Raw genomic sequence first — 14,244 nt, 5'->3', positions numbered from 1 at the left:
ATCCAAGATGGCGGATATCTTAAATATGCATGACGTCATTTTATGACGGTACCGGTGTTGCTATGGCCAACATAAGACTTAGTACACACTAATATTCTGTCATAAACACTTTTGGTAAAGTTATGTTGTATACCAGGGAGGTTTTTCAGGGAAAAACCTATTTAGACGGTTTTGGCCAATAAAATCACATTAATGACGTCATAATGACGTCATATTACGTCATAACGACATAAAAATTGTAGATATGATAAATTGTCACTAGTACACCATTCTCTGAAAATTTGGTGGTCATACGACATACCGTTCGCGAGTTCTTAGGGGGGGTCAAAAGAGCCCCCCGGTCCCCCCATGTCAAAAAAAGCCCGGTCTAGGTAGGGTTAAGAAAAGGATATAATTGATACCCTGTATTGTTATATCGTTCTCACAAAATACCAATTTCATTCTGTTAAAATTATTTATACATGTTATCCTGAAGTATTTTTTAATAATCATTAAATGTTGTTTTTATTAGACGGTTGATAGATGTCCAGAACGTTATATCATGATCATTTTGTTGCCTAAAGTGACATAAATTATATGTTATTAAATGAAAATGAAAATTTTGTGTACAAAGTTATAACAAAAAAAATTGAATGGTATGTTTAAAAATGGGCCTTTGTAATATGTTTTGCTGAAGAATAGCTAATGATTTGAAAATCGTCTTAGATTTCCAAAGATACCATGTATGACGCGTTACTTCATGCATTATGGTGCATAAGGAAGGTATGCATACTCAGTCCAATACATACATGCAGTGCCAAATGATTAACAGAGTCTTTGTAATTTAAAAATCAGGAGCTGTATGCGAGCCTTATGACTTCTGTTATGGTTGTGCCTGTTGCCCTGCTACCTGCTAAACTCTTTCGTGTAGAGGCACCGACGTCCATCGGGGTTCCAGAAATCCAACAAACCTCTAAATACGGTATTTAATGATCCATTTCACATTTATTATTATTGTTTAATTTATTAACATACAATTTTATTTATCATTATCGTTAAGTCCACGATATCGATATCATAAGCTCACTAGTGATAAATAATGATACCGGTAGTATTTTTCGGTGGTTAAATCAAATCTCTCCCTCTCTATTTGTCTGTCAGTCCAATAAGAATATGATTATCTGCGCAAAAACAGAACAGCAAAATCGCTAATTCCTAGTAACAAAGCAAGGCAAATTACCGGATTAAAAATGTCTTATGAAATAAGGCTTTTAAAGGCACTCTATGTAGTTTTTTGACAATACAAAAAGTATATTTTTCATTCTTTTCTTTACATAGTACATTGACTTAACCCTTTAGTATTCCAAAATCATACTCCTCAACAAAAAATACAACATCCTTGCTCCTTAGAAGCTTAGAAAACTGTGAATGATCTTCTATACAACCTCTGGCCAAACCGCACATATGGTACATTGTATTGTCCACTGCTAGTGGTTTGACCTACATCCCAGTGGGGTGTCAGTTGATAGCTTACCAGTTTCTGAAATACCTAACCGTTTACCAGATTTTTTTTATCTCTTTTGAAGGGATAAATCTCGTTTCCCGTCGGCTGAACAGACAATCACGTGACCCCTACCCTGATACTAATTATTCCGCCCCTTTACCCTCTGACCCTTCCTCCCTACCCTCGTAAGGGTCATTCGTGGCTCAACCTTTCTCTGTACGGTCACATTTGTTTGGCTCCCGATCACATTTGTCCCAAGCGTGTGTAGTTACGTATTTCCCCCCGGGTTCTTCCGCTGGTCACTGGATTACTTCACCCTGTACTTCTGCTCGTGTGGATTCCCGTCTCTCCCGTCTTCTTTGTGTAGACGTTCGCGTTCCACGTGAGTTGATTATTCCGCCATGGATCTTGACCTCTACACCAGACCTACCTCCGTTATGTGCGTCCAGCGGCTCAACCGGTTTCTGCGCGCCCCTGTGCTACAGTTTCGTCGCGTTTCTTCACATCGATCGTCTGTTCCACGGATTTTGCGCCAAGTCCCCATCGCCTCGGCAGACCAGACCACCCGCCCGCCTGACATTGGAAGTTCTGTAGCAGGTTCTCCCCACTCCTTTCCATGTTCCCCCCGTTGTCTGTATTTTGTTGTCTTCTCGTTTAATGTACTATCGTAACCGGTTTTATAATACTGCTGCTTATTTTTACCACAGGAGGTTGCTGCATCATGGGCGTTCATAGATCTCCTTGCGCGTGATCCTGCATGTGTACTACTCTAGTAACGCTTCTAATTTTCTTGCTTTTCCTAGTTTGCGCTCTGGCTATTTACACATTCTTCCTTCAACAGAGACGTTCCCACCACGAGGTGTCACTCGAGGACAGCGCACTTCCTCACCTCCTGCTGCGTTAATGACAGCCAGGCTATACCCTCCTTCCTGCCTGTTACAATTGACCGCCTAGCCTTTCTCTTCCAGACCACCCACCCGTGGGAACGCTGTGATGTTATGAACGTAATTTTCCCTTCCACCCCTAACCCTCTAGCCTGGAATCCATCCGTGAACGCTGTGTCTCCGCTCCGTCCCTCCGCTCTGCATTCAGGATTCCAGGCTACAACATCGTGATTAACCATAAATTTTCCTGACTTTCTTCCCGTATATAGTATCCATCCTTGATCGGTTACAAACCTCTTCGTACTGTGACACATGGACTGTTGTATAACCTTTTTAGTTCGGCAATCTACTAGTAGGAACTCGTCCAGTTTACCAACAGACCTTGCTCGTACATTCCAGATGTTTACCTTGGTCCTTCTGTACCGACGGAGTGGAAGTAGTGTTTCTTTTGTTTTTGTTTTGATACTGATAGACTGGTTGGCTAGATCAGTTATTACCCTACTCCCACGTGATTCACAGTTTCCTACACTCACTCTTCCAGCATTTGTTGTCTGATGGTCTGTCCTGACTGTTTGATTGGTTTCTCACTACATGTCTGGTGCGTCCACGTTGTATATGATCCTTACCTCGGAACCTACCTCTCATGCCCTCACCTCGCCTTGTTTTTCCTTCCCATCCACCCCCGACCGACCCCCGACCCCGTTTCCCCCTACTATCCAACTCCCACCCTAGATTTTGACATGTGCACATGACTCACCCCCCCCCCTTCATACGCATATGCTAGTACATGAAGTAGTAGCAAGTCGTTCTTGTGTTTGTACACTCTGCTTTGTTTTTTGCATTGAACGCATTGATCTCATCGTTTTTTTTTTCGATCTCGTAGACCACCGCGTAGACGCAGTTGTGCCGAATTTCTTCACGTATTACTAGTAATTATGTCTCTCCCTTTTACGACTAGTCTGCTGCACACGGGAGGAACTAAGTCTAATTATGCTTCCCCCTTTTGCGAATAGTACATAGTGACGCGATGTCCTTCCGGTCGCCGACAAGACAGTTGTTCAATGTTGCCGCCTTACGAAAAGCTGTTTACACATTACAGCTCTCTCTTATGATCTACCACCACCGGTCTGAAGCTGTTTTGACGACCTGATTGCTTCCTTATTCGCAGATTCCAGTCTGGCATGGCATGTTCCTGGGAACGCCCTCCTCCTCAGTCCCTACCCCTCCTTGTTCTATCCCCCCACCCCATCCTTCCTCCCACATTTTGCCTTTACCCCCCTACCCCATGTCCTGAAAGGTTACTAGTAACGTTATGTGTGTGACGTTGAATTGCGATGTGTGCCCCGTGTGCTCCTCGTCACATGGCTATGTGAATGTATATTCCCCCCTGTGGACACATTTGTTGATACATGGGAAGTTCCACCCCCTGTGCGGGTGAACGTAAGTCCCATCAAGTTCAACCCCCCGTGCGGGTGAACGTAAGTCCCATCGAAGTTCAACCCCCCGTGCGGGTGAACGTAAGTCCCATCGAAGTCCAACCCCCGTGCGGGTGAACGTAAGTCCCATCGAAGTTCAACCCCCCGTGCGGGTGAACTTGAGTTCACTAGAGTCCCGTGAGCGTCAGATTTCTCCGGAAGTCGAACGTGAAGTTCTACCCGTTCCCCCGTGTGGATGAAGGAGCATTTCCACCAGTAGTTGCACCCAAGTGTGGGTGAACGTAAGTTCCACCACGAAGTTCCTTCCGCCGCGTTGACGAACGTGAAGTTCTAACGGACATTCCTTTCCTCGTGTAGACGCGTTGACACCTTGTCGAGGTAGGACTAAGGGACCCTAGCGTGGATCACTGCATGCGGGACGCTGGACTTTTCCCCGTCGAGTTTAATGGACGAACCAGCATGACCGGACTGCTTCGTAGTACTTTATGTTTCATCGTGACCTTGGTTCAGCGAAGCGTAACCTGCAGTGGCAGCCATACGTGTGGACCTGGGACTGATGCTGTGCGGTTCATCGCTCCAGTCAGGACTGAATCATCTTGTATACTTGAACTTGTGACTAAGGCAGATTGTAGCTCGTCTTGTGCAAGCGCACAGAACGGACATGACCTCTTGAACACTTCGAACTCAGTCGTTACCGCCAGTCGTCATCGCCAGGAGTCGTTACCACCTGAAGTCGTTATCAGTTGTACTTCCGTGACTCTGAACATGAACTTACAGCTGCGTGTTAATCCTACATGTTGCTTCCTTACACGTATGACTCCCTTGTTGTGAAGAGACTGTCTTTTTATTATCGAACCAGTTCCGTTACTCCAGTACTTTACATTTATCATATTTAGGCTAGCCCAGCCGGTTCTCCCACCTCATCATCATCCTTTCCCTCCCGGTCATGTTGTCTCTCTGTGTACAAGGGTATACACAGAGACTATCCTTTTGCATCGTGACGGTGAGCTCACTACCCTAATTGTGTGTGTTTGTCTGTGAAATAGACGGGAAACATAGTTCTCTTCGGAGCTTGCGAAGAAGAGAAATCTCGTTTCCCGTCGGCTGAACAGACAATCACGTGACCCCTACCCTGATACTAATTATTCCGCCCCTTTACCCTCTGACCCTTCCTCCCTACCCTCGTAAGGGTCATTCGTGGCTCAACCTTTCTCTGTACGGTCACATTCCCGCCCAACCCCCCCATGACTAACTCGAGAACACCTGGATTCTAGAACGTTAGTTATGTTTTCTCATCTCATCTCATCTCTTACTGACTTATCTAGACTCGTACATTTCGTCATAGCACTGTACGTTATCCTCAATTGTACCTGCGACATAGCGTACGTAATCAGTTGTTACATAACCTTCATGTTGTCCCTTCTCTGCAAGATACCTGCCTTGCTAGCGTTCACAGTCACATTGTGGCCATTTGCTGTACTCAGTATGTTGTGTAGCTGTACCTCTGATATACTCCAGAATTGTGTTATTGTCGTATTTTGAACCACATTACTTACGAAGGTCAGTAGTTATTCAGGTGTACCTGTAGCGCATCATTTGCTTAGCCAGGATGTTTCAACCTTGTTCACGCAGATGAGCTTTTGAACTTCACCGTTTAGAAGTTTGTTACAAGTCAGGATGCGTTAAACATCCGCTGGACAGAGCCTTGGTTTAACCGACCAGCCCGACTTTGGCTAAACATTTGGCAACCAGGGTAAAATAGGTCGCCAGCCCGCAGCACATGACTTGTTGTTGTTGTATTAGGCTCCTGTATAAGTATGTACATGCTATGAGAGCTACAATGTGTAAAGAGTAATGGTGTTACTGAGTTAAGGAGCCAATTGCAATAAATGCCCGACCGTACTGAGGTGACGGTGAGCTCACTACCCTAATTGTGTGTGTTTGTCTGTGAAATAGACGGGAAACATAGTTCTCTTCGGAGCTTGCGAAGAAGAGAATGACCACAGTTTATTCATGCCCAACAAAATACTCCAAGTTGATGATTATATTCCACCAGACCTCATGTGAAAGATATGAGTGTTTTTCTAAGGAGGCTATATCTTAATATACGTAAAAAATGTGAAATAATGACACAAATGTATTGAAAAGTGATAGTAACTGTTAATAACACTGAAATTTAGTATAATTAGAATATTCCAAATTTTTGCGCAAAAAACTACATAGAGTGCCTTTAAGACACTTTTGCAAAATTAATCATGATTTAAACTACATAATTATAAGGAAATTCTAAAATGTGCTTTGCACATTGATAAAACTGTTCAAACAGGTGAACATTTAAATGAGAATGAAAAGAACATGGGCAGCTGTTGATCATTAAAATGTAAACCATATTTTCATAATCAATAGGAAAATGCTATAATTCTGTATTTGTAACTAACTCGGGCTTCATACTTTCAGCATATGGACGTTAAGTGACAGGCAGCATCAGTAAACATAACGTATTGAAATACAAATATAAGTAATTTCTGACGGAATCGTGTAATAATCTTTGGGGACAAAAGACTGACATTTGGTTGAGAATATGCTACAATAATTTTTTCCCAAACAACCGTGTAAATAGGTGTATCTTTATAGCATTCTTTACACGGGCAGGGTAGTTGGTACTCAAACGTGACAGATTGCTGAACAAGTTGCAAACACATTTTATGTTTCTTGTTGTGTGCGCGTCTATCCAGTAATAAGTTTTAAAATTCTAAATGTCACTGAAAGCAGAACTCAAATCAAAATATTTACTCTACTCCATTCTTTAGCTTATTCATGTCTAGGGTGGTATATGTGCAGCATCATTGATCTCAAAGTAGATGTAGAGGAACATATCTATAATCATTTCCAAGCACATGTACGGTGGTAAATGTAAGACTTATCTCCAAGCAGATGTTTGTGGCATCCATGATCTGACTATTGAGTCATCTTCAAGCAGATGTAGAGTGGCATACTTATAAAGTTATTTTCTAGCAGATGGAGGGTTGCGTATGTAAGATGAACAAATATTACACTGTTAGCACGCAGAAATGCCAGCTTTTTGTAAAAGCACTTGTTTTGCCTGATGTTGGAATAGTAAAGTTACGAAATGCAGATGGAGGTCTCAGCGCGGGTAACATCTTCATCTCCGCTAAATGGATTTTGAAACAAGCGCATCAATACATAAATGAATATATGTTTGTAATTAACATGGCATCATGGATAACTGCGTAAAACCGCATGTTTTACTTGGCAAAAGCTTGTGTTTCTAGACCTCTTTTAACCCTACCTAGACCGGGCTTTTTTTGACATGGGGGGACCGGGGGGGGGGGAACTCGCGAACAATATGTCGTATGATCACCAAATTTTTCGAGAATGGTGTACTAGTGAAAATTTATCATATCTACAATTCTTATGTCGTTATGACGCAATATGACGTCATTATGACGTCATTAATGGGATTTTATTGGCCAAAACCGTCAAAATAGGTTTTTCCCTGAAAACTAAATGTTATTCAACATAACTGTACCAAAAGTGTTTATGACAGAATATTAGGGTGTACTGTGTTATGTTGCCCATAGCAACACCGGTGACGTCATAAAATGACGTCATGCATATTTAAGATATCCGCCATCTTGGATCATCAATCTTGAATTTTCAAAAATACTTGGGTTTTTTTCATGATAAAGCCTAAAATACATTGTAAACATACTAAAGACCTTCATTTAAACTCTTTTTGGAACAAGAAATGGAAGTGTTGATTAAATCTTAATGAAAATAACCTGTATATACCTGTTCTAATGATATGGTCCGCCATCTTAAATTTTGGCCAATGACGTTATCAAATTAGCATAAATTATGTATATTTAATGAAAAAATTTACATAAAATTATATGGGATGTTATTAATATTAGAAACCATGAGTAACTTGACATAAAACCCATAAAATTCTATTGTTGAAACAAAAAGTACTAAATTTAGCAAAAAATGCCTGTCAGAAACCCGTTGCCATGGCAACACAAAAAATTATTATCTTATTCCAATGATAGAGAATTGATGCCAACAATATTCTAGGAAAAGTCACCAAGTTTGGCCGTTCTACGGCTAGCCGTTCAGACGCTAGGTGACATCAAAGTTGCCGCGGGCACTTTTTAGCCCCCCCCGGTCCAGGTAGGATTAAGGAAATGTAACCCCCATTTTTTACCCCCCCTAGGGTTATCTAGAGATCGCCTATCCCGTTGGTCAAAGTACTTGGCATGGGTGCTCGTGGTGATGGTTTCTGTCGTCTCGTCGTTCTTTGTGATCCTGTACAGTCTGGACTGGGGTAGAGAGAAGAGTGAAGCCTGGCTCAAAACATTCTTCTTGTCGTTTGGTTTGTCAAGCATCGTAGCAAGGTAACGTTTGCATGCGTTTTACACCTGGACTAATTTCCGTCGCTCAGCTTCGTTACACCAGTACCTGTTAAACTTGACTAATGGTGAGCTTATAATTTTGTACCCACAGATACTTCTTCTAGCGGCTATGTTTGCATTGGTTTGTAGTAAGACATCATCTAACAAACAGAGGACGTACATTATCAAGAAACAGGAGCTCCAAGGGTACCTTTTGCGACAGAAAGGTAAACTAGTGTGACACCTTAGAGATTATTATGTTAGGTATGGTTTAAAAACGTGATTTGGAATGGAAAACAATTTTGGAAAATACGGAAAGTTCTGGAAGCCTGCTTGCGCATTCTTTTTTTAAATAGCAACCAATGACGTTCTGTGGCAAATAGCAGACATTCAAGAGATTTGAAACGTCCGGCAAGTAGATGTAGCTTGCGTTCATTGATTATATAATGCAAATCAAATAAAAAGATATAATGCAATTGTATGACAGACTTACTTTGGTATAAAAGCATAGTATACATTAGGCGACCACATCTTTAAAGCAAGAGCATCTTTAACCCAAGATTCAAAACCGGGCCAATAAATGAAAGCTAATTTCTATCCATTCACTTCTAAAACAAAACATACCATCATACCATCAACCAGTATTACCAAAAACAAACCTTGCGAAAAGAATACATTCGTCACAATAAATTAATATACTTATGAACATAATTTTTCAGCTCCACAGAAGTTCAATCCGCCCGTTCCCGCATGCCCCGGGAAAATAAAAATGAAACATGAACAACGGCGGAAATTCTTCAACGTGCTGAAGGAGTTCATTCTGCTGTTTCTGTTTGTTGTGATTCTGTTCTTCATCAGCCATCACGATAAAGACCAGACTGCTTTCTACGCATCGCAAACGTTGTCTGGCACACTTCTGGAAGATTGCACCTCGGTAGGTAATTTCATGTATATCATAATCACATATTGTTATGAAGAGAACTATAGGATTCAACATGGAAGTATGGAAGAAACAACATTAGCTGCCTTAACAAATACAATACGAAAGCGGGTAGAAGAATTTCACAAAGTGGAACTTTGATTCAATTCGGTTACTTTTCTCCAATAAACCACAAGTTCAAGCCTGAACGCGAGATAATAAATGATCCCCTCAACTGTTCAACGTTTCCTAGACAACTTGAAGTGCTGAACTTTCTGTACCTTGTGGTAACATAGTCCTAAAACTTCCAATATGTTTGATGATAAATTCAATGTTACTGTTAGCTTATGATCAATGTAGAGCCTACTGTTACCGTGAACCCATTGTGGGCTACCTTCCACGACAGAGTATACCGGTTCAAAACCCTTCCAATCAAGTAAAACACAAGTTCCTCCTAGTCACTTCAGAATTAATAACATACAAAAAATAAGACCAAAAAAATGGACGGAATAATTAGATTCAAGAGTAACTATTTACTGAATTTTTTAAGAGGAAATTTCGATACTTACTTAAAGTAAAACCGTTTTTTAATACTTTATTCATGGTCTAAGTTGTGATCCAATGAATACACCATCCTCTGCGTTTGGTTTGCCACAGATCAGCACTGCTGACGAGTTTTGGACATGGAGTGAGGAGATCCTCCTGCCTGTTTTGTACCCGTCGTTCTGGTACAATGGGTGGAAGATGAAGTACTTGGACAGACAGTTTCCACTTTATACTGAAGCCTTCAGAGTCGGCCCCCCACTCCTCACTCAACACAGATATATGCCAGGTGCGATCTGTAAATCTTTTACTTAAGTTAAATCAATTATATATTGTTAGATGTATTCTTTAAAACAAACTTAATCCCTTGATGGTACAAGAAAAAGTAATATTGAAAAGAACCAATTAAGGGGGTATTAATATGTACAAGTTTATATACTATATTTTGTTTGACTAATGTTTTATTTGATATACATGTACCCATGTCATGTGTGGTTATGGTTAGTCTGTTCGTACATGATTCCTTTAGGCTCACGTTACTTATGGATGTAAAACATACTTTAACTGTGTGCTTAGTTCTTAGTAGTTAGCATTATTTAATATTAAAATAAAGGTGTTTTACAACCTCTTCGCATTTGGGACCTCATTTGCAGAGGCTTAAGTGCACAGTAAATAAGTAACACCCTGCTCTAGTGCACAGCAAGCCATTTATAATTGCTCTGATGAAGAATACAAACGGTCATTAAAACAGCAGCTGTTGTAAACCAAGATTGTAAAAAAAGAACTTTCATATTCAATAACAATTGGCTCATAAGAAAGTATAAAATATCAGAATTATTTTTGGGTATGGGGGTATTGGTATGTTTTGACAGCGCTTTTATATTCGTCTTAGACGATTTGATAATGAAAAAATGAAGTGAGTTTATTTGCTATTTTGTTCATTTTTCATATTTTCTCCATTATAATTACTACTATATGATTATCACTACCACAATGACACTTTTTGTCTTTTGTACATTGCATCAAACAGCATGTATTAGATGCCTCTACGTATTGGATAAGCACTACAGGTACACAAAAGCATTTAGAAAGAAATTATTTTTGCCTGTGCTAAAACAATATTTTGTATTCGATGCAGACGCTATTGCAACAGAACATCCCGACACTGGCTGGATCATTGCAACTCCAAACAACACATCTGCTTGTTGGCAGTTCAATGGTACCAGCGGTGTGTCATACAACCCAGCTTGTACCACAAGATTCTCCATACTACTTTTAAATGTGGAAAAGTCAACAGCAACAACACTCTTCACGAATCTTAAGAATGCCAGGTGGATCGACAGATACACAGACTATGTTGTTCTGGAGTTATCTTTGTACTACCCAGCCACAAAACTGTTCAGCAGTCTGAGACTGACCGTACAACAGGAGGATATCGGTCATCTGTCTACATCTGCAACTGTGGAAACACACAGGCTCTTTCAGTTCGAAAATGCCCATGATTATTTGATGTTGTTTTTCTACATCCCGTTTATTTTGCTGTTTGTTGTTAATGTTGTCAAAGAAGCTATGAACATGAAAAAAATGGGAAGAAAGTTTTTCAGTTCGATTTGGAACATCTTATCCCTAGCGAGTATAATTGGATCTGCAGCTGCCATCTTCATCTTTGGAATGAGGTACCACTCAGCATCTGCCGCTCTGGCAGAATTGGTTGAAGCAACGGGTAAATGGCGTATCGAATTTTGCAAATTAAATGTGCTTTAAACGTGTTTTAAAGTTCTGTAGCTTTTGATCGGCTACAAAAGGGTATGTAAAATATAACGATCTTTATGAACAGCTTTCGTGAAATCAGGGAGCTTGAATGGATAAACACTATGTTTAATAAGAACAACCTTTGCCTTCTTTTGTAGGTGAATTGGGAATAGACAGGTTTGTCGACTTTAGCTCCACGTTCTGGTGGGATGAAACTTTCAAGACCGTGCTGGCCTTGGTAGTGTTCATCACTACACTGACGTTACTCCGAGTCGTCCGCTTCAGCAAGACCATCGCCAGTTTCATCGCCCTGCCGGGTGTCATGAAGAACGACCTGATCGGCTTCTCAATCGTCAGCGCTATAGCCTTCATGGCTTTCAGCTGCTCAGGTAAGAGGTCTTAAACACAACACTATTGTATCCAGAACCACGCCTATCTAGTTCTATACGTGACTGCTTTAGGATTAAAATCAGACACGGGTCTAGATTGTCCCTAAGCATCCAAGAAATGAACGAAGATTTGCTCCAGACCTGGTTGTGGATACGCATGGACTATACCGAACTGTGCTTTGAGCATGAACCGAATAAAGATGAAACAGACACTTAATTTTCTTGATGAAAGTACATTGAGTTCTTTGAAGTTCTTTGAACAAGTTGCCAGACCCGCGTAGAATGTACAATCACATTACAACTTGTTGGCAAAAAATTGCTTTAGAATCAGAAAGTATCACTTTCCAAATGTAAGATTTACCAGATAGCTTAGACACTAGCTTGTTTAATGATCTGGGGGGATTTTGTTATGGCGCAACACATGTTTGGTTCTTGTGACGACAGCGCAACATATACCCGATATGCCATAAGAATAATAAACGCTACAAAAAGCCATAGCAATGATTGTCTGTGTCAGCTAGTAGTGGCTCACAATACACAGTTTCTTTTCATATTGATTGGCAGATATGTAGTTTGTTACGGACAAACATTTAATGTCCTTTCCCATTGTGCGCAGGGACGCTGGTGTTTGGGACCCACATGAAGGCATACAGCAATATGTTACAAACAACATTTGCGTTATTGCAGATGTTGTTGGGAAGGTAAGAAATAAAATTGCTTTCTTCACGAAGCATAATATAGCGGATATTTACTAGCCATTCGTCTTACTATATACATTTGCATTTCGTATACATATACATACGTTTTATACTGTTTAAAGTTAAAACTTTTGATTCAACACAAAAAAATCTCTCACCTAGAGCTTTCGACCAGTCACTCTGGTCTTCCTCAGTAGACTGACCCAGTAAATCTTGTCACGTGGCCTCTTTAAAGTGACGTCAACACGTTTTATACTGTTGTTTATTTTCTTAGAATCGACCCAAAGACATGTTACCGCAGAAAAAGAATGGGGATTGTAACAATGGTACTGTAAGAAATGCTCACTGCCTTGCTCTGGCTATACGTGAAGTAACATGGATTGATATAAATATTATGCCAATAACATGGCGTACCGTGGACCTAGACACAGCATCATTATTGAAACAAAAATCCTTAGTGTGAATATCAAGGTTATTGTTCGTAAATGTTTTGTATAACAGCAACATGTCTTTCAGCGGTTTAAGTAATTGGTAATGTTTTTCAGTTTCTCTGTGGAGGAAATCTTAGGATCGAACAAATATGTTGGCCCGATCTTCTTCACATTTTTCATGATACTCATCTTTATACTACTTGTCAACTTCCTGGTAACCATCATCTGTGATGCCATCGCTTCTGGTGCCTACATTGCCGATGAACATGACCAAGAACTGGCTGATTATATTTGGAGAAGCTTCCAGGAATTATTTGGGTTTTACGTTCCTCCAGGAACAGATGAAATAACAGGTAAAATATGTCAATTGACTACTGTACCTCCCCCGTTAAAAACAATGTTTACCCATGGAAGGATTGGTCAAAGCGTCCACTCATTTCTTTAATTAACCCTACCTAGACCGGGGGGGGGGGCTAAAAGTGCCCGCGGCAACTTTGATGTCACCTAGCGTCTGAACGGCTAGCCGTAGAACGACCAAACTTGGTGACTTTTCCTAAAATATTGTTGGCAACAATTCTCTATCATTGTAATAAGATAATAATTTTTTGTGTTGCCATGGCAACGGGTTTCTGACAGGCATTTTTTGCTAAATTTAGTACTTTTTGTTTCAACAATAGAATTTTATGGGTTTTATGTCAAGTTACTCATGGTTTCTAATATTAATAACATCCCATATAATTTTATGTAAATTTTATCATTAAATAGGCATAATTTATGCTAATTTGATGACGTCATTGGCCAAAATCCAAGATGGCGGACCATATCATTAGAACAGGTATATACGGGTTATTTTCATTAAAATTTCATCAATACTTCCATTTCTTTTTACAAAAAAGGTTTGAATGAAGGTGTTTAGTATGTTTACAATGTATTTTAGGCTTTATCATGAAAAAAAAATATTTTTGAAAATTCAAGATTGATGATCCAAGATGGCGGATATCTTAAATATGCATGACGTCATTTTATGACGTCACCGGTGTTGCTATGGGCAACATAAGACTTAGTACACACTAATATTCTGTCATAAACACTTTTGGTAAAGTTATGTTGTATACCAGGGAGGTTTTCAGGGAAAAACCTATTTAGACGGTTTTGGCCAATAAAATCACATTAATGACGTCATAATGACGTCATATTACGTCATAACGACATAAAAATTGTAGATATGATAAATTTTTACTAGTACACCATTCTCTGAAAATTTGGTGGTCATACGACATACCGTTCGCGAGTTCTT

General features: G+C 40.1%; 1 protein-coding gene across 1 annotated transcript in view; it reads left to right on the top strand.

The window, feature by feature from the left end:
* Positions 1-14,244, top strand: part of LOC109471320 (tyrosine-protein phosphatase 10D-like) — a 36,932-nt gene that overhangs the window by 22,092 nt on the left and 596 nt on the right. Inside the window, exons 11-12 of the mRNA XM_019770610.1 lie at positions 12,435-12,519; positions 13,062-13,300. Coding sequence (XP_019626169.1) covers positions 12,435-12,519; positions 13,062-13,300 — 324 coding nt within the window. The remainder of the gene's footprint in view (positions 1-12,434; positions 12,520-13,061; positions 13,301-14,244) is intronic.

Source organism: Branchiostoma belcheri, unplaced genomic scaffold, assembly GCF_001625305.1.
Source record: "Branchiostoma belcheri isolate BF01 breed outbred unplaced genomic scaffold, Haploidv18h27 scaffold248, whole genome shotgun sequence".
NCBI lineage: Eukaryota > Metazoa > Chordata > Leptocardii > Amphioxiformes > Branchiostomatidae > Branchiostoma > Branchiostoma belcheri.
This window is presented reverse-complemented; position numbering and strand designations above follow the sequence as displayed.